This window comes from Eptesicus fuscus, chromosome 11 (assembly GCF_027574615.1).
Source record: "Eptesicus fuscus isolate TK198812 chromosome 11, DD_ASM_mEF_20220401, whole genome shotgun sequence".
NCBI lineage: Eukaryota > Metazoa > Chordata > Mammalia > Chiroptera > Vespertilionidae > Eptesicus > Eptesicus fuscus.
In genome coordinates, this window is record NC_072483.1 from 72,879,112 (window position 1) to 72,905,248 (window position 26,137).

General features: G+C 50.8%; 1 protein-coding gene across 1 annotated transcript; it reads left to right on the forward strand.

Moving 5' to 3' along the window:
• The first annotated feature begins 6,720 nt into the window (after positions 1–6,720).
• On the forward strand, positions 6,721–25,640 carry TMBIM1 (transmembrane BAX inhibitor motif containing 1). Its single transcript, XM_008145172.3, has 12 exons — positions 6,721–6,804; positions 17,768–18,003; positions 19,307–19,401; positions 20,131–20,195; positions 20,366–20,419; positions 20,949–20,999; positions 21,746–21,785; positions 21,988–22,025; positions 22,181–22,268; positions 22,579–22,674; positions 23,795–23,848; positions 24,243–25,640. The coding sequence occupies exons 2-12, from the start codon at positions 17,808–17,810 to the stop codon at positions 24,387–24,389; spliced, it is 924 nt and encodes a 307-aa protein (XP_008143394.1). The 5' UTR covers positions 6,721–6,804; positions 17,768–17,807; the 3' UTR covers positions 24,390–25,640.
• Positions 25,641–26,137: the final 497 nt, after the last annotated feature.

Sequence of the window (26,137 nt, forward strand, 5' to 3'; positions counted from 1 at the left end):
CTGATTGGCCCTGATCGCTGGCCAGACCTAGGGACCCTATCCATGCACAAATTTTGTGCACCGGGCCTCTGGTTTGTTTATAAAAGTGTTAACTAATGTTTATAGATAACTAGAGGCCCGGTGCACAACATTCGTGCACTGGGGGGAGGGATCCCTCAGTCTGGCCTGCACCATCTCGCAGTCCAGGACCCCTAGGGGTATGTCCGACTCGGGGTGTGTCTTGCAATCCGGGATCCCTCAGGGTATTTCCGACTTAGGGGAGCAGGCCTAAGCCGGCAGTTGGACATTTCCCAAGGGGTCCTTAGCACTGCTGCAGAGGCGGGAGAGGCTCCCATCACTGCTGCTACGCTCGCCAGCCACGAGCCTGCCTTCTGGCTGAACAGGCAGGGAGCATTGGGAAAGTATCCTTGCTTATCTGAAGTTTAGATTTAACTGGATGTCTTGTATTTTTCTGGCAACCCTGAAAAAAAAAAGGGGGCAGTTCCTGTGTTGAGCGTCTGCCTCCTGGTGGTCAGTGTGTGTCATAGCGACCGGTCGTTCCACTGTTTGGTCAATTTGCATATTAGGGTTTTATTATATAGGATAAGGCTAATTTTTAGGGGGAATAGCTCTAATTGTCCTCCCTTCCTCCCCCAATATATCTGTCACTCTGTCTGAGAGCCTTGTGCTGAACCTAATTTAGAGTATTTGACTTCCCTCAATTCAACAGATGATGGGGCAGGGCTGTGCTGAGGCCTAGAGATGAATGAGACTTTGTCTTTGCCCTCCAGTGGGAGAAAGAGCCATATTTACCCCAGGCTGGGTTAAATGCCTCATTCAGTAAATACAAAGTGCTCTGAAAAAAAAGGCAACTTCTTTGAGAAAGTTAGTGCATTTGTTTAAGCAACTCCATCTCTGGGTGGAGTAACCATAAGCTCTCATATCAGGCACACTGCAGGAGAAATTTGTAGACTGATTAGTGGAACCTTGGGGCTGGGCTGCAGAGGGCCTGGCTGCCGAGAAAGTTCTCTGGATCCACCAATCCAGTTAAATTTTCCCACCCACTCCTTCTAGTTCCGCCTGGGCTCTTGGAAACCACTCCAGGGGCCCACCCTTTCTCCCATCAATCACTAAATGTTGGCTACTCCTTCCCTAAAATAAACATCAGCCTGATCCCTTTCATTCCTCCAGCCCCTTTCCTGCTGCCACTGACTTGACTTTCCTCCTAGGGCAGGGTTGCCAGAAAAATACAAGACATCCAGTTAAATCTAAACTTCAGATAAGCAAGGATACTTCCCCAATGCTGTATGGGACACTGGAACATAATTATACAAAAAATTATTTGTTTGAAGTTCAAATTTAATTGCTTGTGGATTTAAAAAAAAAAAAAAAAGGAAAATGGAAAGTAACCTCATAGGGTGAGCTAATCAAATTCCTAACTGGGCAGGTCATGGTTGGTGTCATGACACAGACCTAGAACTTCTTGAAGAGTTTTAAGCCAGCCTGTCCATTGTTTTTGTGCCAAGGTTAACACACCTTTGAAATACCAGAAGCAATACTCCTCAAAGGGTGTATTAACCCTCAAGAGAACACATAATCGTGCTAACCATCCTGCAGTCCAATCCCCAGTCCCTACCTTGGTTTCTCCAATCATCCCTTCCTTAATCTCAAATGCATAAAAGAAGCTGCAAACTTACTCTCTGGAGCATTTGAGACCTTGTTCCCTGGCATATTAGTCAGTTTGGCTCAAATAAACTCCTATGAAAATTCTCTACTGAGCTGGATGTTTCCTGCATCGACATGCCTGTCCTTATCCTTATCCGAAGAAGTTGGTGACTATACCCCAGGGGCACTACCACGCCTCCCCTACCCTCCCAACTTCCCTCCAAATAGCTATTGCCAGTTTCATGGCTCCCCATTGCTCTCCAGGTAAAAATCTCAATTCCTGGCCCCCTGCCTCTTGCCTAGTTCTGTTTCTTACCATTCCCACCACTCTCCATCTGCCCAGTCCTAGATTGCTGGGACAAAGGGACCTAAGCCCTTCGCTTCAGGTGCTGTTCCCTTGTGGATGAAAAAGGGGCCACATACTCAACCTGACAAACTCAGAAGAGGCCTGCATGGAGGACTTTACAAATAGACCGGAAGTAACCACACCGGTTGGTTTGAACATTAAAATTCCTAACTAAAAGTGAGTCATGGAAGGCCCGCCAGCATGGCTCAGTGGTTAAGCATCACCAGGAGGTTAAGGCATATGCCTGGGTTGCGGGCTACATCCACAGTGAGGAGTGTACAGGAGGTGGCGGATCAATGATTCTCTCTCATCATTGATGTTTCTATCTCTCTCTCCTTCTCCCTTCTTCTCTGAAATCAATAAAAAAATATTTTTAAAAAATAAAAGTGAATCATGGAGGGATCTCTAGCTCTGGTGGTCAGCCCCCAAATCTGATCTCTCACTGCCCTTGCTCTGAGGAAATTTCTGAATCTGAGTCATTGGTCTGAGATAAGTAAATAAACAAATGTTTAGTTGAATAAATGGATGAACAACAACAGAAAAAGTGAGTCATGGAAGACCCTCATGTCCTTGGTCTGTAGTTTCTTTGACCAAAGGTCAGTTTTTACCTTAACGGAGCTGACTGTTATCTTTTTGCATCTATGATAACATACCTTTGGATGGTCAGAGTAATCTTTTTCAGACCCCTCAGGGCACAATTTCCCACTAGAGCATGAGACCACAGAACCCCTCATGTTATCTTGTTCCCTGCATACCATCTCTATGTGCTGTAGATGGTCATTATTAACTATCCTAGACCCACTACTGTAAAAGAAGTATGTGTCTCTGTTTCACTTTTTATCCAGTCCCAGAGTTTTCCCCACTTTGCTTTCTCCTGCCCCCTTAATGTACCATCAACACATTTCATGTAACCTCTCTACATCTCCTCCTTTGATTCTAATGTATAAAATAAGCTGCAAAACTGCATTCTCTGGAGCACTTTCTCAATCCCTTGAGATTTTGCTTCCCAGCAATTGTCAGTTTGTCTCAAGTCAACTCATAAAAATTCTCTACAGGCTTCTTACCTCGACACAGGAGTTAAAAAGGGGTCAAGAGAAGGAAATCATTTATTGAATGCTTATTGTAAACCCTCACTCTGGGCCTGGTGCTTCAGATGCTCTTTTAGGATTCTAACCTTGACTCCACGATCAGAAAATGGATTCAGGAGAAAGAGCCCGCAGCAAGGCTTGTGTGGTTTGTCTGTGTGTGTCCCCACATTCCACCTTCCCACGGGGCAGATGTGATGCTGCCTGGAAAACAATGTCCTTGGAAATGTCTCTACTTTGGAAGTTCTAGAAAGTGGAGGGTGCTTTCTGGAAAAGGTGCCAAGTGTAGAGAGCATGCAGGGATATCAGAGGTCTGGCCAGATTCTACAAGACTTTGCAGTTCACCTGGGGCTCCACACTGTGATCAAGGGGGAGAATGAAATTGAGCAGAACTGTACTTGTTCCATGAACTCTTCTGTCCCTATGAACTGAACTTTCATTGAATGGTTTTTCTATCAGCATAATTAGCTAGTTATTAATATTAATAATAGGAAGAGAGCAAAGGGAGAATCAGACACTGTAAGCATGGTCATTTGGCAGCTTCACCAGGAAGCTACAGCTCCATGCTCCCCAGGGAGCCACCGCTCCATTCCCTGCAGATCACTGGGGGAAGGGACCAAACAAAGGGGGAGATGGGCACATGCGCAGTGAAGTCAGTGACAAAGGGGAGGTGCTTGCCTGACAGTTTGGCCTGGGAAACAGTGGACTGGCTAAAGAGTGAACCCCATCAGAAATACACGAAATCTTGGAAAGTTAAAAATCCCCACAGAGTTCCCTCCCCTTTTCTCTATTGCTCCGTGGATTTGAATGTTCTCTTTCCATAGCCATGTGGCCTGAGGCAGCTGCACGGCCCCTGGCCATGTGGACCCCACACCCAATGGGCTGTAGCTGGAAACATAAGCTAAGCTAGCCAGATGCTGGACTAGACTTTAATAATATGGAACAGAAATTCTGGGCAGTGGCCTTAATTCTGACCCTGCTGAAGACAAGATTGGACTTCTTCCATGGCAAGACAGACAGAGATGGGACCCCCTTAATTTTACATCATTAATAAAGCTTTTGATGAAACCCCATCATCCCATGGGGGCCTCAGGAAATTATTTTCCTCATGGCACCCCAAGAATTCCACTTCCACTGATAGTAATTTGAGAGAGACCAGTAAGCCAGGACAAGTGGAATGGGAAACAGACAAAGCTGAAAAAAACTGTCTGAGCAATTTACAGCCAGATACAGAAGGTCACCTGACTAGACATAACATCTAGGCCAGGCATCCTCAAACTACGGCCCGCGGGCCACATGTGGGTGTTTTTGCCATTTTGTTTTTTTACTTCAAAATAAGATATGTGCAGTGTGCATAGGAATTTGTTCATAGTTTTTTTTAAAAACTATAGTCCAGCCCTCCAACCGTCTGAGGGACAGTGAACTGGCCCCCTGTTTAAAAAGTTTGAGGACCCCTGATCTAGGCCTTAGTTGTATTTCAGCTCCAAGCTCAGAAAAGCAGAAAAACCAGGTGGGCAATGCCAAGACCAGCGACAGAGACTAACGACCCTGCCCTGGTACTGACCAATCAGTAGAGACCATGACCCTGGAAGAACACACTTGGAAAACTGATGAATATTCTGCTGAAACCCTCTCCTGAGACCTCCCCTAAGACTCCCACCTGCAAGAGAGATAAAGGCTCAAGATAAAGAACCCAGCTGGCTCTTGTTCTGGGTAGCACACCCAGGTCATTACCTCCCCCTTTTCCTTCCCCCACAGGCACCCATTTACTAAACTCTAAGGGACCCCAAGAGCCTTGCAACTAGGAGAGCAATGGCAGTGGCAGCTCATCCCAGGCTAATCCCCTGGACCTGTCTCTGAGGCCCTCTTTTCTCTGACTCCCAGAGAGCTAAGGCAATCCAGCCTAGGCTCTCCTGTTGCTTCTTCTACCTTCACCTAAGCCCTTCCTGTTCTACTGTCCCCAGCTTTAATAAATGTACCCTCATACTCACCTGGGCTTGTGAGATTTTTTCTACACCAAGTCAAGAATTCACACACTACTGGCTGGCCCTAGTAAACCCACTCAGGGGCAGGTTCCTTGTTCGATAACAGGTTGTGCTTGGGGGTTTGCTCACCATGATGTCCACCTGTTACTCCCCTAAAGTAACTCCTAGTTAAGGTATATCTACCTATACAAATGAACAGACAGTGTGTGTAGAGGGGGAGGCAATTGAAGAAACATTTCTATTTTGATTAGCCTGAAACATACAATCTAAGTGGCAACTTTGCTTACTATGTTTAGTAGTAAACAGGTTGCTTTCACTTCTGCTGAGTATGCGTAGGAGCTTCCAGTAAGTCCGGCCCAGGCCCTTCCTTCCCAAGCCTTGCTCTCTAAAGGAGCTCGACTGGCCACAGGGGATAATGTCAGGAAACGTGCTTAGTGAGGGGTTTGGAATCAGGAATTGCTCAGGTTGTCTTGGTTGTCTAGCTGTATTCATTTCAAGGAAAAGGGTCAGCAGGCTTGTGAGACATTCTGTGATAGTGTTGATCTGTGGCTATTAACACGAGATAAGCACCTTAAATAAAGCTGTTCAGCCACCAGCAGCGGCAGCCTTGGTGTAATGGAAAAAACATGGACTTGGGACCTGTGTAATCTCGGGCAGGGTTTCTAAACTTCCCAGAACCCATTCCTCATCTCTAAGGTCGGACTGATAGTGCCTCCTTCCATTTGTGGCTGTGAGGGTTGAGAGAGGGGTGTAACCCTCTCAGCCCAAGGGTGTGCACTGACAGTAGTAATTTACATCTCAATTCAGGACTCTGACTCTCTAACAGCTGCTTTCTTGGTGGAATCAACTTCAAGCAGGAAATGTCTTGGTCCCCATGGATTCTAAGTTTCACCTCTATAGTTGAATGTTTGAAGTTTTAAACCTAAAAGGTGCATTTGGCTTAAAAGCTTAGAATTGTCAAAGATGTTCATCACAAACATATCTAATAATGAAAAAATGGGCAACAATTTGAATGTTTTTCAGTAGTTAATTGTAGAATAAATCAGCATAGCTATGTGATAGAATACATCTGTTTTTATTGATTTTAAAGAGAGAGGAAGGGAGAGGGAGAGAAACGTCCATGAGAGAGAAACCTTGATAGGCTGCCTCCTGCACGCCCCCTACTGGGGATGGAGCCCTGAAACCCAGGCTTGTGCCCTGACTGGGAAAGGAACCAGCGACCTCTGGGTGCATGTGACACGGCTCAACCAACTGAGCCACACCGGCCAGGGTTAAAGTTGCTTTTGAATAATATTTAGTAACAAGAAAATGCTTGTGATAAAATATTAAAGAAAAGCAATAAACAAAACTTATACAATATGACGTCACTCTTGAAAAACAAGTAAAATGCGTAAAGGCAAAGAAGCACCAAGAGCAAGTACTTCCTTCCCGCTGGGAGTCGGGAGTGGGTGGAATGAAGTGCTTTTCATCCTGTGTTTGTTTTTGTTTTTTTAAGTTTCCATCAGTGATCACGTTATTGCCTTTAAATCCGAAAATACAGGACTAGCGAATTCGTCATGGTCACAGGCCGGGCGCGGGCGGGACCGGGGCGGACCTCAGCGCCCCACTGGCGGCGCCCAGAGACCCCGCCCCAGGGGCCGACGCGATGGGGCGGGGCGCAGAGCCCAGCCCAGCCCAGGCCCGGGCGGGCGGTGCCAGACTTGCGACGCCTGGAAGCCGGGAACGCACCCTCTGGATCTGCCAGGCAAGCTGGGGGGCCGCGGCCCGCCGGAGTTGGGGACTGCGGGCCGGCGGGGACTGAGTCAGGGCTGGGTCGGTGCTGGGCCGGGGCCCCCAAACTTTCTCAGAGTGCGCGGCGGGCCGGGCCGTTCCCGCCCCGGCAGTCGGTGCCAGGTCGCGGATCCGTCGCGCTCTCTGTTGGAGTTTTGCTTTCCCCTTGCGCCTGGGGCAGGCGGGTGCCACCCGTTTATCTTTGGGAGCCGAGCGGCTGGTTGTGGGCACCGGCGGGCGGGCCAGGGTTTGAGGGTGTCATGTGCCCCTCTTTCTGGCGCGTGTCTGTCGCAGGGCGTGCCCACAGTGCCATCCCCAGAGTGGCCAGCTGTGCGTGGAATGAGGGCTCTGATGGCCCTCAGCTGGTGGGAGCAGGAGGTGGCGTGGGACCCACCCGGCCTCAGGTTGCCCCTACGGCAGCCCAGGTGTAGACAGGTAAAAGAGTACTGGTCAGTGGGGGAAGGGACAGGGTGGAAACAGTGAGCAGCCCCTGTCCGTGGGTGGGGAAGTGGGCACCTCCGTCACCATGGCTTTGTCTCACCTTGCCTGCTTCCTGCCACTTCCTCGGGCTGGTTCGGAAAGCTACAGGGGCAGTATTGTTCTCCTCCTGGCCTCTTTGGGTCAGAGTAAAAAGCAAGCAGGAAAATGGAAAAGGGGTAAACAAGTGAGACTGGGGAAGGAGCCAGGGGACAGTGGGAGGGCAAGCAGAGGAAGAATGCTGGGAGTCCTGGCCCTGATCTTGTGGGTTCTGCATCAGTTCTTGTCCCTGGGGGGTCTCTACCCCTCTCAGCCCACTGTGGCCTCTAGCCGTGGGGTTCTACCTGAGGAACCTGGACATGGGATAAGTGGGGGTAGGCCTGGGAACCAGGGTCAGAGCCACACACGTGTCATGGAAGGTCCCTCAGGTGTCCAGTTCTCTGGGGCTCTGAAATATTCATCTCATTGGTGAGCTTTGGTTTCAAAGCTGGTGCCTTTGGCCTGGCCAGTGGTGGCAGGGGGAGCGAGGTGCTTCCTTGGGGCCGCTTTGTCTGGGACAAAGAGGCAGCTGTACTTCCTTCTCACCTGCCTGCGCTCCCTGTCTCTCCAGTCATGAGGACCCAGAGAGCCAGTTTGTTACTTAGAAAAAAGTGGTGGGACCACACAGTGTCAAGGACCCTGATTTACTGTCTCCTTATGCCATGATCTCAGGGCCTCACTTGTAAAAACGGGCACCTCAGAGAGGTAATGATGGGTTACACCTTAAGTGTGGGGAGAACCTCATGTCAGGCTGAGGTAATAGCCACCTCAGTTTAGCCTCCTCCCATGGGAATGGGGGCCTTAGCTGCAAGCTGTCCACCTCGGAGCACTTCCATCCCCCCAACTTCTCACCCTGGGCCCTTAGAAAGAGCAGAGGCCCCAGAGAAGGGACACACACTTGTGTGTCTTCAGAGGACTGCACTGGGAGGGCCAGGGAGCGGAAGCTCAAGCTCATACAGCTCTCTGGGAAGGCTTCCGCTAGCAAAATGATGTGGGCTTTCTGGAGTATTCTATTGGAAACGCCTGGGAGGGCATGGCCTTAACAGAATCTTCCAACCCTAAGATTCGGGGATTCTAAGCTAAAACCTGGGTGTGTGTTTTTTGAAGTAGAAATGATATCCAGAAGTCCACAGTGCTGGGTACCTAGATGGTACCCAATACAGTGGGCAGGGAGGAAGATAAGAATGAGTCCTTCTTGTGTGTAATGATTTGTATTTTTTCCTGTTACATTAAGGTGATGTCAGGGAATGCCAGCCTCCTGGCTCTATGCTAGTTGGAGATGTCACCCAGCCTTGGCAGTAAATCCTACTGTGGAGATTATAATAGCAGCTTGGGGGGCGGGGCAGGGAAGAGAGGAAGGACCCCCACAGAGGATCCATCCTGGCACTGAGCTAGCTGACTCTCTGAGAGGGGGCATGCCTGGTACTTAATGTGACTGCCCGGAGAGGCTGTGTGTGAGGGCCGAGGTTTTAAGATATGAGGAGTTAGTCGATAATATTGTAGTGCATGTTTGAAAGTTGCTGAGTAAATCTTAAAAGTTCTTGTCACAAAAAATAAAATTTTGTAAGTTTGTATGGTGATGGATGATAACGACTTATTTGCAGTATATATAAATATTGACCATTTTGCAGTATATATAAATATTGAATTATTATGTTGTATACCTGACACTTACATAATGTTACATGTCATTTATACTTCAATTGAAAAAAAAGATATGAGAAGGTTTCAGGTTCGATCCCAATTCAGGGCACATACAGGAAGTAACCAGTGAATTCATAAATAAATGAAACAACAAATCCATGTTTCTCTCTCTCTTTCTCTCCCTTCTTCTCTCTAAAATCAATAAATAGTCCAGCCAGTGCAACTCAGTGGCTGAGTGTCAACCTATGAACCAGGAGGTCACGGTTCAATTTCAGGTCAGGGCACTTGCCCAGGGTGTGGGCTACTTCCCCGGAGGGTGGGTTGGGGGGGGGGGGGATCACGCAGGAGGCAGCCAATCAATGATTCTCTCTCATCGTTGATGTTTCTCCCTCTCCCTTCCTCTCTGAAATCAATAAAAAAAATACTTTTAAAAAGTCAATAAATAAGCATTAAGAAAAAAATAAAGATATGAGGAGTTAGGACCTGAGTCATTCTCAGGGTTGGGTCTATCTGTAAAACAAAGGTGGCCTGCTCAGCATCCATAGAATATTATTCGGTAGGTGTGCTTTGATAAAAATGTTTTGGGTTTGAGAAAGTTGGAAGGAACACTGGGTTACACAAAGTTGAACAGGTTTGCTCACTGCAGGACTTCTCAGCAGCCTACTGTGCCACTGTGCCGTGTGAATTTCCAAAAGGGGATATGGATTGCTTTTCAGACTGATCTGTTTTCAGAGCTCATCCATTCCCATCTCCTGGGCTGTGTTCGTTAGAGCAGTCCAGGGAAGGCCTGGGTGATGATTCTAGCTCTCCACTCTCTGGTCCCAATAACAAGCCCTCCTCTTCTCCCCCACCTGGGCTGATTTGGGTGAAAAGGAGGCCAGGGGAGGTCATTTGCTTGGATTCCCACAACTAGTTAGTGGTAGTTAGAACTTAAACCCAGGTTTCTTGGCTTTCTGCCTCAGTCTTTCTTTTCTAGTGCTACCTTGTTTCTCTTCAGGTTCTGGGGTGAGTGAGCTCCTAGGACAGTGATGGGCAACCTTTTGAGCTTGGTGTGTCAAACTGCGCCAAAAAACTGAGCATAACTCGGGTAGTGTGTCGCTTTGAGGAAAAAACATTATTTCACAATATTTATAGTTTAAATAACATAAATGTATAATTGTTATATATAATTGTATTTAATAAACCTCAGCGGCCGCGTGTCATCAGAAATGGCTATGCGTGTCAGTGCTGACACGCGTGTCATAGGTTCGCCATCACTGTCCTAGGAGATGCTGGCTGTAGGGTTCAGGGGGCAGTTCCGGAGGAGAATTAAGTTTTGGCCACTCTCATACCCAGAACATGCCACATGCCTTTGCCTCGGTAGATGGTCATCCAGAACAGTTAACCTGAGTAGTGACTTCGGCCTAGATTCTTCAGGAAGTAGGTCATTCTGCCCTGAAGTCTCCCATTCTGGTTTGCTTGGGCTGTTCATTCAGAATCAGAGACTGTTAGAGTTGGCATGGACTTTGATCTTTTGGTTTAGTGTGCTCATTCACTGATGAGAAAACTGAGCCCAGGGATGTGAAGTGGCCTACCCTGACTCACACAGTGGAGTCAGGACCTGGGCCAGGACAAGAACTCAGCTCCCTGCCTCCTAACCCAGGGCCCTGGCCTGGATGGACTTTCCAGAAGGGGGAGGGGACTGGTATCAACAGCAAAGATATTTTCTACCTCAGCCCGCCTTGGGTGCTGACCTCATCACACAGGTGACTGGTGGGTGTCTCAGAGGCATCTGCTCCAGGCAGGTGTAAAATCAGACATCAGATTTAGGTTCAAACCCATCTCTGCTGTCCACCTGCTATGGGACCTTACATCTGTTTTTCTCTGAATTTCAGTTTTGTCATCTGTAGAGTGGGAATAAGAATATGCATCTCACCCAGCTGGTGTGGCTCAGTAGTTGAGCATAGACCTATGAACCAGGAGGTCATGGTTTGATTCCCAGTCAGGGCACAGTCCCAATAGCGGGTGTGCCTGGGGCAGCCAACAATGATTCTCTCTCATCATTGATGCTTCTCTCTCTCCCTCTCTGAAATCAATATAAAAAGAATATGCACCTCATAGGGGCCTGTGAGGATCCCATGTGCCCAAGTCTTGGTAAGTACACAGTACTTACTACTTACTGTGATTCTCTTCTTTCCCTGCCTGCTTAATGGCTTCCTCATTCCCTATACTGCACTCCCAGGCCACTCTGACCACTGACTTGCCTGGGGTCTTTGAGATTACCACACTGATGACACAATTCTGCCCTCAGCGAAGGGGAATGGGGGAGCTGTGGATGCCTGGGTCCTCCCTGCTCTCCAGGGCCTCGTGGAGACTGGAGCCACCCCTCTCACTCTCTGACTGGAGTGAGCGCCCTGGTTAGGCCTGGACTGGGAAGGAAGTCATGGGCTGACAGTCCTATCTATTTCTGAGCAGGAGGCACAGAGAGCTGGGGAAATGAGTGGACTCTTCTGGCTCTGCCTCAGGGTGTGTGTGCTGCCTTCTGTTTCTCTGAGTTCTCAGACAGTGGGCAGGGCTGGGAATGAAGTTCCAAACCCATGACCCAGAGGGCTTGTCGTGGGCTGGGACAGGAACTTTCTTGGCTCTGGGATTTCCTAGTCTGTCAAATGACCAGCTGATTTCTAAAGTCCAACCCAGTTCTGATGTTTCAGTTTTTAGATCCACTCAGCGTCATCCTATTAATCCCAGGGGCCAGGCGGACAGAGGATAAGTGGATTCTGGGCCCATTGGTCTGTGTGCGTCAGGCCTGGTGACATGCCCAGACACTCCTGGGTGTATCTTTTTACTCCTCCTCTGCCCTGGTGGCTATATACTGGGGTAGGAGGGTGACGTGTTTTCTTGGGTCGGGGAGTTGGGTTAGGTAAAGGAAGAGGGAGGAAAAGAGACTGTAATAAGAGGCCTGGTTACAGTGGGCCAGGGGCTGCCCTCCTAGGCCTGCTGGGTGGGGTTTCCTGAGATGTGCACTCTGAGCTATTCTTTCCACTCTGGCTCTGGGCATCCATTCCTGGCAGGGAGGAGGGCACGCTGCCTGGACCAGTCAGCTGCTCCTTTCCACCCCTCCTTCCAATACACACACCCTCTTGCTGTAACCCCAGTAGCACCAGTCTCTCTGCAGATTCCAGAGCCTTAACCCTTCAGATGCCCTCAGGGGAGCCTGGGCCTGGGCCTCAACTGGCTAGGAGTATGGTGGCCCCACTCCAGGGGAAGGAGATGCTTTCCTGATGCTGCACCTGAAAACTTGACAGCCAGCAAGTCCTACATCTGAGCCCACCCATTTCTGCTGTTGTGCCGGCTGGGTCTGGGGGTCTTGCAGGAGAAAGGAGAGGTGCCAGCTCCTTTCTGATGAGGGATCAGGGTCATAAGAGAGGGGAGCAAACTTAGATCTGTGATATGGCAAGGACAGGACAGAGTCTGAATGTCTTGGTAATAGGCATTGTGACGAAGAATGTTCTAATGATTCAAGTTGCCTGCAAGTAGAACAGTCTTGCTCCTGTCACTGGAGTGTATCCAGTAGGAGTTGAATGCTCACTGTGTTTTAGGAAAATTCTGGCTTCCAATGGGGAACCTTAATAGTCCTTTTTAGCCCCTGGAGACTGTGAGCCCCTCCAGATGACCTGATTCCTGGTTCCTAATCTTTGGGCATGAATCATCCTCACTCTCTAGATATTTCTCCTCCTTCCCTTTCAACTCTACATTCTTCTCCAGCTCCCACCTGTAGTCATAGCTATGAAAGTAAACACTGGTCACTTCCCCCTTTCCCTGGGCCAATGCCAGCCCCAAAACTCATCCCCAGCTGAGCTCAATGAGGAGGTGGTCAGGGCTGTCATGAGGGTGGGGCAGCAGCCAGGGAGCAGGCTCAGAACTGCCGGTGCTGGCAGCCCTGGGCCGAGGCTCTGTAGTCTGGCGTTGCTCAGAGGTGAGTGTGGCTGAGCTCACTCCCTCTCCGTGCCCAGGCCTCTACACCCGACCCCAGGTCCAGCTTTGTGACAAAGGGCAGGTCACTCTGCCTCCCTATGGCTGTCTGGTTGGCAAAGCGAGGGGTGGGCTTACCCTAAGCTGAGTGAGTTTCATTTCAGCTCCTACCAGTAAGAATCTCTGTCTCTGACTACCCTCTTTTCCTCCTGGTGGTTGCACAGGATTGGGGACCTGGGGGATTCTGAAAGGGGCTGAATGGTCTGGAATCAACTTGCTCTGTAAGCCTTCCATTGTCATTAGGGGGTCTTGGATGGGAAGCTATGAGAAGTGATTAGAAGTTTGAACAGACAGGGTGTTTGAATGAGGGATCTGAGTAGGGGCTCTAAGAGCATGGGCTCTGGAGTTGGACTTGGAGCTCAAATCTTGATGTCCTCATACCCTAGCTAAGTAACTTTGGGCAAGTGACTTAATTCTTCTAAACCTCTATTCCTTCATTTGTAAATAGGGAAAATAACATTATCTACCCTGTTGGCCTCTTTCGAGGATTTAATGAAATAATAACTAAAAATAGTCAACATTTATTGTTTATCAGAGGTCAGGCACTCTTCTAAGTGTTCTACATGTATTTTCTCATTTAATTTTTACAACTATCTGGAGGGTACTATTATAATATTAAAGTCATTTTCCAGCTGGAAAAACTGAGGCATAGTGAGGTGAAATGGTTAGTGCCAGTCTCTGGTGACCATGGCTGGTGGCTGAGGCCCCAGAGAATTGGACTGTGACTTCCTGTGTCCCCAGCAGGCAGAGCCACTAGTGAATTCCTCTGAAACCAGAAGAGTCAGAGGAAGGGCAGGAGTGCAGAGGGAGTCCTCATGAGTCAGCAGCCCTCTGCACTGGGCTGGAACCCTGGATCCTCGTGGCCCATCTAAGGCCGGCCTTGCTCTCCCGGGTTCACCCTTTAGTCTGGAGAGGGACCTGTTTGTCCGGCTCAGCTTTGAAGAAGGAAGGAGGCGTGGCTGGCTGGCCATGTACAGGCAGGCACTGCATAGCCTGGCTTCTCAGGGGAGTTGCAGGATTCCAGTCTGTTAGAGCTGGAAATGAGTCAGGGACCACCTGGTCCACTCAGCTCATTTCACAGAGGTGCACCCTGAGGAGGCTACAGAACTGGGTACTGGTGACACTGGTGGCTCAGCTGGAGCTTCTGACCACAGGGCCTTTCTTGCCAGTGCCCCCTGCTGCGGTCAGCCTGTTCACCTACATGCCACCATCTGGATGGTGGACATCAAATGGTCCGGGGTGCTGAGATGAGGGCAATAATGACAAATAAACCCATCCCTCTTCCGGCAAATAGGCCACTGTTCTCTTGGTGTAGTTAAAAGGGGATTTAAAAAATATATTTGCCCTAGACCAGTGGTCGGCAAACTCATTAGTCAACAGAGCCAAATATCAACAGTACAACGATTGAAATTTCTTTTGAGAGCCAAATTTTTTAAACTTCTTCTAATGCCACTTCTTCAAAATAGACTCGCCCAGGCTGTGGTATTTTGTGGAAGAGCCACATTCAAGGGGTCAAAGAGCCGCATGTGGCTTGTGAGCTGCAGTTTGCTGACCACAGCCCTAGACAGTTTGGCTCAGTGGATAGAGAGCATCGCATCGGCCTGTGGACTGAAGGGTCCCAGGTTTGATTCCGGTCAAGGGCACATGCCCAGATTGCTGGCTCAATCCCCAGTAGGGGGCATGCAGGAGGTAGCTGATTAATGATTCTCTCTGATCACTGATGTTTCTATCTCTCCCTCTCCCTTCCTCTCTGAAGTCAATAAAATATTTTTTAATTTAATTAATTTATTTTATATATTTTTATTGATTTCAGAGAGGAAGGGAAAGGGAGAGGGAGAGAGGTAAAAACATCAATGATGAGAATCATTGATCAGCTGCCTCCTGCATGCCCCCTACTGGGGATCGAGCCCACACCCGGGCATGTGCCCTTGACCGGAATTGAATCCAGGAATCCAGGACCCTTCAGTCCACAGGCCGGCACTTTATCCACTGAGCCAAACCGGCTAGGGCTAAAAGGGGATTTTTCAAGGGGATGGATAGAGGGATATAGGGTGAAGGAGCCTCTTGTCTCACAGAAGGGGACCCCAGTTTTTCTTTCTTCCTCTTTTAAAAGTCTATTAAGAAGAGACAAATATAACGACTTATGAGCATTTTCTCACTCTTACATAAACAAAACATTTTGTTATTGTTGCTGTTAATCCTTACATGAGGAAATTTTTCCATTGATTTTTTAGAGAGAGAGAGAGAAACATCAATGTGAAAGATACACATTGATTGGTTGCCTGCGACCGAGGTACATGCCTTGGACCGGAATAGGCAGGCCGGCGCTCCATCCACTGAGCCAAACCGGCTAGGGCTAAACAAAACATTGTCAAAAACAGTGAATATCTCGGTTTCTTAAACTCAGCACAGCCAGTTTTCAGTCCTCCCTTGTTCCTTTCATTCCCTCTCCTCAGGCCACTCTACTCCCCGGTGCAGGACCAGCACACAACCCCACTTCTGATGCCCTGGTTTGCTGTGTCACACCCTCGCTGTCAGGGACATCTTTCTTATTTCTGACCTGACACATTCTTGCTGCGCTGGTCCATTTACTCTGGGAAGATGGAGAACAGCTTTCCTCAAAATAACCCATTTAGAGACCTGGCCTGTAATTCAATCCTGCCTCCCCACCCGCCCTGCCACCTTCCTCTCTGGATTATCCCAATTGTCATAAGAGAGAAGAGATAAGACAGTCCTTTATCTGATCCCTGAACTGTGCAGGTGCCCTAAAAAGCTGGCTCTTCCTTCCAGCAGAGGCTCTGAGGCTGTCTGCTGACCTGGATCTGGGGGTGCTTCCTCTCTGTGGGATCCTAAAGTCTGCCCCTTGGAGGATGCTCTAGGACAGGTGGTGGCTCTGTCAAGGGGCCCAGACTCTATCAGGGCTTGTCCCTAATCGGGGTCTTCCAGGGACCTCCTTCTTAGCTCTTCGCAAGCCCCAATCTCTGCCACTTAAGAGGGGAATACCAGTCCCGGGGGACATTTACTTGGCATAAGAGGCATAAAGAACACAGCATAATATGCCCTGGCCAGGTAGCTCGGTTGGAACATCATCCCCATATGCCAGGGTTGCAGGGTCGATCCCTGTCAGGGCACATGCAGGAATCAACCAATGAATGCATGAATGGGTAGAGCAACAAATCAATATTTCTCAATCTCTCTTCCTTCCTCTCTCTAAGAATCAATAAATTAAGTAGAGGGAGGGAGGGAGGAAGGAGAGAGGGAGAGAGAGAGAGAGAGGAAGGGAGGGAGGGAGGGAAGGAAAGGAAGGAAGGAAGGAAGGAAGGAAGGAAGGAAGGAAGGAAGGAAGGAAGGAAGGAAGGAAGGAAGGAAAACGTAATATAGAAGACAGACATCTAGGACCCTGAAGGCCTTGGAGATTCTGGTGGCACCATTAACCTGCCAGTTCCGTAGTTCTGTGATCACGGGAATCACGTCACTGTTCTGAGCCTTGGTCCCCTCATCTGAACTGAGCATTTGGGGCCTTGTCCTCAACTTTCCCCTGGCTGTGGGGTTCTTCCTCCTGCAGAGAAGGTAGTGACTGGACCCTGTGGCATGAATCCTTAGGGCTCCCTCTTCCCTACTAGCTGCTGCCCCTGGTGGAGACAGGCAAGAATCACAGGGACACTAGAGACCCTGGGGTTCAATCTAGTGTCTCCCCCTCCCCGGGGGCTTTGAGGCCCTGCAAGCACTATCCAATCCCTGACAAGGCCATGAAGAGAGCAGTGGCAGCCATAGGCTGTTACACACCCATCTGACACGCCTAGGCTGTTATTTGAAAGAACCAGAAAGTTCTGTCTCAGGCCTGCCCTTTTGCGCCGCCTCCCAGCTCTGGTGGCCAGCCCTGTGCGCCCATTCCCCCAGGCCTCAGGCGTCCCCTGACTCAGCCTGCCACTGTCCACAGCCCTCTGCCCTCCCACGCTGGGGCTGGTGGCTCCAGCACCAGGGCTAGCTTGTTGTCCTCGCCTCCTCCCCCACCATCTGCCTTGGCTCCTCCCCAGCTCTGCCTTTCAGGCCTGACTCTCCTGCCAGCTGCCATGGGGGCTGGGTTGACCCTTCAATGGGTCCCAGCTGGCCCTGTGATTCACCAGGCTTTGCTGGGCCATTGGGCTTCTTCCCTGGTCCTAGAAAGCTTTTTAAAAATTTTTTTCTTTATTTTTAAAAATTAATTCCAGAGAGAGGAAAGGCGGGGGGAGGGGGTGGCGAGAAAGGGAAAGAGAGAAACATGAATTTGAGAAACATCTATCTGTTGTCTCCCACACACTCCCCGCCTGGGGATCAAACCCGCAATCTGGGTATGTGCTCTGACTGGGAATCGAACCTGCCACGTTTTGGTGTACAGGACAATGGTCCAACCAACTGAGCCACACTGTCCAGAGCTAGAAGGCATTCTTAAATGATCACAGTGGAGTTCCCAGGCCCCTGCTCCTCATCGCTTACCCCACTGATGCCCAGTGATACCTCTGGACTTTGTGCCCCCCACCCCCAACCCATGGCAGAATGCTGCACAGGGAGGGCTGTGGGCAGAAAGTTGGTGTGAAGGTGAGGGGCAGGGGCTGAGCTGGTGGGCCAAAGGCACTATAGCAATGGGGAGGATGGCCTGTGGGCAGAGGATGGCACCCCATGATTGAGAGAAAATATGAGGGTCTTCTTCCACAGAGACCACCTGGACTGGGGTGGGGTGAGCTGGGCCAGGCACTCATGACTGCTTTTCTTGTCTTCCATTTCAGGTCCCAGCCACTGGGGTCTCCCCACAGCCCTTGAGTGGCCATGTCCAACCCCAGCGCACCCCCTCCGTATGAGGACCGCAACCCCCTGTACCCTCCACCCCATGGGGGCTATGGGCAGCCTTCTGTCCTGCCCGGCGGGTACCCTGCCTACCCTGCCTACCCACAGCCTGGCTATGGTCACCCTGCTGGCTACCCACAGCCTATGCCCCCCGTGCACCCGATGCCCATGCACTACGGTGAGTCCTGAGGGCGGCTGGCGGGGGGCGGGGGGAGGAGCACTGGCAGCACTGAGCCACCTCATTTCGTTCCTTTTCAACTTCCTGTTAACCCGGTTTTTCATCTCCATTTCCCATCTTGGTTTCCTCCCTACTCAGTACCTAGCTCCCCTGGACCACCTGTTAGCCCCGTTATTCAGCAGGGAGTCTGAGTGCATAAGACACACCGGAAGTTACACACCACACGGAAAGTGGCTGGGTGAAGTAATTAATTACTAGGCAGCCGTTCCTAACTAGGGGCGCCACCCCACCCAGTTCCTCTCTCCCTTTGGAACCTGAGGTACTTTTTTTTTTTTAATCCTTGTCCTTTAAGGTAACATATGATTTTTGCATATATCCAGAGGTCATTTGGATGTTTGGTAATCACCCTGGCAAGTAAATGCTGTTTGGTCTTTGAGATGAGATAAGATGAGAAGGCAGTGACTTTCCTGAGCAGCCCACACACGGACTTTGAAAGTAGTCCCCAGGCATTCCAGGAATGCCGTGTGGCCTGGAGCACAGCCCAGGCTCATCTGGCCACTCGTCTGCTCGGTGCAAATATCAGTGGTCAGTCACATTTCCAGTCCTGTCTTGTCCTGTGAACATATATCCCTGACATGTCTGTTTTCTCTGAGTCCTACTTGTTGACCTTGTTGACACACTCTTCTCCACCCTGCACACACATGTGCTGTGTTTTTTGTTGTTTTTAATCCTTATCTGAGGATATTTTTTCCATTGATTTTTAAAGAGAGTGAGGGAGGGGGAGAGACAGAAAGAGAAACATGGATAGGAGAGAGACACATCGACTGGTTACCTCCCGCACACGCCCTGACTGCAGTGGGGATCAAGCCTGCAACCCAACCGAGGTACATGCCCTTGACTGGAATCAGACCTGGGACCCTTCAGTCCAAGGGCTGACGTTCTAATCAGTGGGCCAAACTGGCTAGGGCTGTGCAGTGTTTTTACCTTCCTTTTCCTCCTCCTATCGAGTCCCCTGCTCTGACCCCGCCCTCGCAGCTCCTCTGGCTGACACTCTAGTTCATGTGCCTGCAACCATGTGTTTATACACCAGAGCACGCAGGTGTGGGCTGGGCACCCACACCCAGGAAACCTCAATGCATGCTGATGGGTCACTCTGTGGGCATCTAGAGGACCTGGCTTGGGCGGGGAGTTCGTTATAACACTTGGTTTTTGACTGGAGATACCCGAGACTCTGAGATAATGTCACAGAGGCTTTGGGATTGAGGCCACATGTTCCCAGTTGTCATATATGATCTGTCTCCAGGCCCAGGCTATGACGCTGAGGAGAGAGCAGTGAGTGACAGCTTCGGGGCTGGAGAGTGGGATGACATGAAAGTCCGACACACCTTCATTCGAAAGGTGAGATGTGGGCTGGGAGGCAGGTGTACCTGGGCCCTTTGGGCTGTGGGAATGGGGCGGTTGGCGGGGAGGCAGTGTTAGCCTGGGGACTCATTCCCATGGAAATAGCTGCTGCCTTCCAGGTTCTCTCTAGCCCTGTACTCTTTCATCCCTGTTCCCTAACCTTTCGCTCCTCTTTCCGTGACCTTGTTTTGGGGTCGGGCAGATTCAGTCTGGGAAAATCTCAGCAGACTCTGCAAAGTGTTCTGTCCTCCCCAGATTTCTTTCTCCTGTTTGGCTGTAAGCAACTGGAAGCCAGAAATGATGGTAGCTCACCCTCCTTTCCCCATCTCCTGTGTGCACAGCATCCTGCTCAGAGTAGACAGATACCTGACAGTGTCAGCCTGAACGGCTGCAACTGCGGGGCCACACTGGCTGTGCAGTGAGGCAGGGGAAGCAAGCAGTAAACTGAGGCTGGATGTCAGACAGGGATGGGGTGTCAGGGAGCAGCTGGAGGTGAGGGTCAGCTCTGAGATGTGGATAATACTGGAGCCAGCCTCTCCACCTGGCTGCAGCTGGGGAGGGCTCTCGAGTGGAAACAAAGAGTGGATCCTTCAAAATTAAAAAGGAGGCTCTCCTCACGGTTAATAGACAGGGGAGGAGGAGAGTCATTGGGCTCCTTGGTCTGGGGGCTGGCTGCTTCCTGGGGAGAGGCCAGGGGTGTGGGATGTTGACCAGTCTATGTTGCAGGTTTACAGCATCATCTCCGTCCAGCTGCTCATCACAGTGGCCATCATCGCCATCTTCACCTTTGTGTGAGTCTCTATGCCTCTCTGCCCCACTTTGGAGCTCTGGGGTCCTGGGCCTGCTCGGGTACCTGCCAGGAGCTGGGGTGGGGGGCCCTTGACTCAGAGGGACAGAAGAAGGGCTGGATGTGGGCAATTTGAGGAAACAGCTGTGACTCCTGTCTTCTCTTGCTCCACAGGAAGCCAGTTGGCGAGTTTGTGAGGAGAAATGTGGCCGTTTATTACGTATCCTAGTGAGTCTGTGTTCCTCTCTGCTTGGGGCAAGGGGGTGGAGTGGGTGGTGACAACTCTCTGGATTTCTCAGAGCAGGGATCCAAATACTGTTTGTGAGGGGCCCTCCACGTTGCCACCTCTTTGGGAAGTGTGGGTGCATGCCGCCCAGTGAGGAGCAGCTGGACGGAGATGATGCTGTAAACCTGCAACATAGACGGGTCAACATCCCACACCCCTGGCCTCTCCCCAGTCTGTACTCCTAAGAGCAGGGGTGGGGAGCTGGTGGCAACACACACAAAGTAAAATGGTCCCCACAGTCTGTTAGCCTGTCTACTCCGACCTCCTTCACCCTCTTCCTGGCCAGACCCCCGCCCCCCGTAACAGTGCCCTTGGCTGGGGTAATCTTGTCCCACCAGATAGCTTCCCCCAGACTTCCAAACAGCTCTGTGGGCCTCCAACCTGCTGGCCGGATGAGTGCTGTCAGGTGGGGCCAGGAGGGACCTAGTGCTGACCAGGCCTGTGGACTATTTCCTGTCTCTTTCTCCCCAGTGCTGTCTTCCTGGCCACCTACCTGACCCTTGCCTGCTGCCAGGGACCCAGGTGAGTCCCATAGACTTAGACAAAGAGAAGGGATGGCAGGGGGCAGGAGTGGGGCCAAATATTTTGGGCAGAAAGGGGACTCCTTATAGCAGCTGAATGAAGACTTACAAGCAGTAATGAGGTTGATAGCAGCTACATGCAGGTGTGTACAGTACCTTGCCTGGTGCCCCAGCCTTTCCCTATCCCCGCCCCCTCCCCAGGCACATTACCTCTGCCTTTCTCTCCTAAGCTCCAAGGGCCCTGTAGCATCTATAACTAGTTTCCTGAGCCTATGCAGCCCAGCTGGCTCACTACTACTACCTCTGTAACTTTCTAAATAAACTTTCTCTTACAGTTTGAAAAAAACAACCAAGTACCTTGCCTGTGTGGGATCTATTTAGCTATGTAGCCATTATTCTTACAGCAGCCCTGCAAGATATGTAAATTTTACCATTTAACAAATAGGAAGAACCCAAGGCTCAGAGAGGCTGAGTAACTTTGCCAAAGTCACACAGATAGTGTAAAAGCTCAAATGAATCCAGGTCTTTGTGGCCCCACAGCCCACATCTGTCCTATTGCCCTGTGTTGTCCCTGCCTAGAACACCTGAGCAGGTACCAAAGGCTGAGCCAGCCTCTCCCCTCCCTCCCCCTCACCCCCCAGTCAAGGCCTAATTCTCCAAGCACCTGGGCCAAGACCTTCCTTCTGCTAAAGGACTCTGATACCTGGTTGGCCCTGAGTCACTTAATTATGGTTTCTTTCCCTTCAGACGCCGTTTTCCATGGAACATCATCCTGCTGACCCTCTTTGTAAGTCTAGAAGCGTGGAGGGGATGTGGAGATGGTGTGAGGGAGGGTTAGGGACGGGGATGCCATTGTGGAAGGAGTCTGGTTCTCTCCGCCACCATATCCTTACGCCTGTCTCCTCAGTCACATTTACTCCCAGCCCTGACACTCTGCCATGACCATGCCTCTCTTAAGTGTTTCACTCTTGTCTCTCTCCTTCCCTCAGACTCTTGCGCTGGGCTTCATGACCGGCACCATTTCCAGGTACATTCGGGGACAAACCACCATGCTCTGGGAAGGGTGTGTTATGGGGGAGCGGGCATCCCTGGGCTGGCAGTCCTGTGCATGGGAGAAGTGGCGGTTTTGAAGTCAGTCATGTGTGGCTTATGCCTCTGGCCTCTCCCTCTCCTTCCCCTCAGTATGTATCAAACCAAAGCCGTCATCATCGCAATGATCATCACTGCTGTGGTGTCTATTTCAGTCACCATCTTCTGCTTCCAGACCAAGGTGAGGGTTTGGGGGGCCCCTCCACCCCCCTTTCTTAGACAGAGCTGGCCCTTAAGGCTTGGCGCTTGAGCAGGCCTGGGAGGGCCCAGACCCCCTAGATTGGGGATTCCCTCAGAGACCCTAATCCCTTCCCTTCAGAGCTACTACACCTACAAAATTGCTCCCTATGTCAGTCCTTAGAATGTCACTCCCATGCCCCCCAGGAGGCAGCATTGGGACTCCTGGGAGGTGGGGGGAGGCAGGGCCAGTCTCGCTGGCCTGCTAGTTGTGACACTCATCTGACAGCAACTTCATTCCTCCTTCCTGGCAGGTGGACTTCACCTCATGCACAGGCCTCTTCTGTGTCCTGGGAATTGTGATGATGGTGACCGGGATTGTCACTGCCATCGTGCTGTCCTTCAAATACGTGAGTGTCTCAGGACAGCTGGGGTCAGTGAACCTAGTGGTCAGGGGAGACTTTCTGTAGAAAGAGCGCAGCAGGCCCACAGGCCCCTGGGCAGGCTTTGGCTGCCAGGACCCTCGACTGGCCAGCAGAGGCACCAGTGCTGAGGCCCATCTTTTGGGTTAGGGCAGTGGTTGGTAAACCACGGCTCGCGAGCCACATGCGGCTCTTTGGCCCCTTGAGTGTGGCTCGGCGTTAGAACCACTTCTTCAAAATAGACTTGCCCAGGCTGAAAACCGACTTCTGCGCATGGGCCACGAAGTTTCAATCGCACTGTACGGGCGCGCCCGCACGTGGTATTTTGTGGAAGAGCCACATTCAAGGGGCCAAAGAGCCGCGGTTTGCCGACCACTGGGTTAGGGTATAGTTATTTCTCTTCAGCTATAGACGGCCCTGGGACCCATCGCACCTGAAGCCTTGGACAGCATCACGGAATTCCCATGGGAAGTAGTGGATGACATCTGGCAGCTGAGACCAGGTCCTAGGAGGTGGTGGGAGAGGAGCCCCATGGCACAGAGGGGAGCACAGAGCTGGAAGGGAAAGCATGTGAACAGGAGGGCTGCCTGCCCTTCAGTGGACAGGCACCTGGAAGGCTGTTGAGCAGGGCTGCCTGGGGTACTCTCTGACTCTGATGTTCATCAAAGTGGTTGGGGCTTCCCTCCCAACCCTCTTCTTTAGTCTGTCCCTCCCGGGATTGGCTGCAAGAAGCATTCCCCTGAAGGTTGACTATGACTGGGGAAAGATGATGGGGCTCTTTGACCAGTGCTTGCCTGAGCCTGCCCCTCCCAGAGCTGCAATCCAACCACCTTCTCTTGCCCCGAAATATATGGACACCTCCGTACCTTACTCACTTTGGAGATTGGTTTTCATATGGCCACTGGAGGATGGGCTGTTTTCTCTGCCAAATCTGTTACCATTCTTAATTTCTTCCAGGATCTGGAAGGCAGAGGTAGTCCTTTCGTGTAGGTAGCTTTCTGGATCTATCCCCTTGGATGCCAGAATCCCAGGGGAAGCTGGTCCTGACAGCTCACTTTGGTCGTGCTTTGCTAAGATTTCTAACACCATCCCTGTTCCCTCTCATCAGATTTACTGGCTCCATATGGTCTATGCTGGTCTGGGGGCCATTTGCTTTACCTTGGTGAGTAAGGCCCTGCCTCTTTGGGAAGGGGAGCTGAGGGGAGGGAAGGGAGGAACTGAGTGGATGGAGCATGAATTTAGGCTACTTGGGAGGCAGGGAATGTGGCCACAACTACCCTTCCCTATCTCCCCTGTCAAGGGGTTTGCTGATTTTCTGGCACCCCTGCCCTCTCGTGTCCACAATGCCTGCAATAGAACACTCAGCAGGCGGACTGTGGAGAGTGTCTCTCCTTTTCTAGACTGGGAACTGCTTAAGAGTAGAGACCATGTGTTGTGCTGTTCATTAGTGTCCCCTAAGCACACTGCATGGCACAGAGGTTCCGGGTACAGATCTGCTGACCAGAAACGAGTTCTGGCATTGTACCCTGGGATCTCACTCGTGCTTGTCCCTGCAGTTCCTGGCTTACGACACCCAGTTGGTCCTGGGGAACCGGAAGCACACCATCAGCCCAGAGGACTACATCACTGGCGCCCTGCAGATCTACACCGACATCATCTACATCTTCACCTTTGTGCTGCAGCTGGTGGGGAGTCGCGATTAAAGAGCACCCCCAGTTCCGCTCCACTTTGGGCTCTCCCAACTCTAGAGGGCTGGGTCCTGTGACCAGGGTCTGGGCCACAGATGCCTTTCCTTCCCCTAAAGTAATACGCCCAGTTTCCTTTCTGTCCTGGGTGAGTGGCCTCTGTGGCTGTGGATGTGTGGGTACCACCTGGTGGGGCTGGAGGAACTGGGGACTAACTCTTGCCCTTGATGGACTTGGCAGGGACTAGGCTGAAGATGTGCCTTCTCCCTCCACCCACTATGTGGCACCGAATTCTTCTTAACTGCTGGGGTCAGAGCAGGGAGGGATGAAAGAGCCTCTTCTAAAACTAAACGGGAATATGGATGTAGACGTGACCTTTGCCACAGGCTTCTGGGCTAGGTAGCTGGAGCTATTTCCTCCCTCAACCCCTAACAGAGCCAAAGAGGTTTGTCCCCGCCTGCTGGACTCTTAGGCCATTATCCTGTACTCCTTTGGCACACCTGTGGCTCCCTGGCTCAGGGAGGTATAAGCGATCTGTGCTGTGGGTCCCCCTGCTTCAGCTCCTCTCTTGATGCATGTATATATTGTTTATCTGGGGTGGGGGTGGGGGAGGGAGAGGGAGAGGACAGGGAGCAAACTCAAGCACAGGGGCCAATACAGAGCAGCGTCTACCCTGGGCTTCCTCATGGCTGTGGTGGTGGCAGAGAGCAGGCCCATTTGCAGCCATTGGGTCCCCATTCTCCAAAGCTGCCCGGGAGGCCTCCCTGGTGCTTCTGAGCTCTGTCAGAGGGATCTCTGACTGGCCATGCTCAGGCTGCTCAAGGCAGAAAGTGAGGGGCAAAGGTCAGGAGATGGGGTGGTTTGTAGAATCATGTGTGGCCAGGAAGTAACCAGAATGAAGAGACTGGGTTGGGATGCCTTGGAGTACCCCATCCAGTCTGACAGATATTGTTCTTTCCTTCTGCTAACCTAGGGAGGGCCTGAGAGGAAGGAGACTTCCCCTCTGTTCTTAACTCCTACTGAGGGATTTTAGACTCAGACCCCATCTCTCTAGCCAGCTCCTGCTTTCTTCGTGACACCAAGTGCCTCAAGCTGGAATGGGGGAGGGGAACAAGGGTCACTCTAAGGTCACTCTATCAGGTGGGATGGAAACCAAATCAGCTCAAGGGTATAAGTAGGACTTCTCCAAGTCCTTGGTCCTAAGTATATCACATAAAAAGACATAACTAGAAATATAATAAAGTTTTACATTTAGAAGTTAAAACCCCATTTGGCTCTGGTTTTCTTCACTTTTGGTCTGGTCCTGCCCAAAGCATCCACTTCCTACCTTTGCATTCCAGCTGCTATCTTCCACCTTTTCTAAGATAACCAAATACACTTTGCCCAGCACTTCCTGGTGATGTATGCAAAAGGCTGCTGAAGTTCGACTTGCATTACTGGGTCTGGCAGGGACCACTCAGAGAACATGACCTTTCTTGCTTCATGGACCTTTTATAAAACTCATGAGAGAGAAACTCTCTTCCCCACAAAGCTGTATGTGTACACACAATTTCACAGTTGGGCTGGGGTAGGACTGCAGACTCAGGTTTAGGACCCCTGCCTTAGAAATCACTAGTCACAAACCTTTTAAAGTAACCCAGGTCCAAGCGAGCGAGGTTGAGTCATTTGGACTCAGCCACAAGGAGTACTGCTTTATTTCTTTCACACCCTCAATGCCCTCTTTGTTTATTTATTTATTTATTTGTTCAAAACTGAGAAAGACCCCA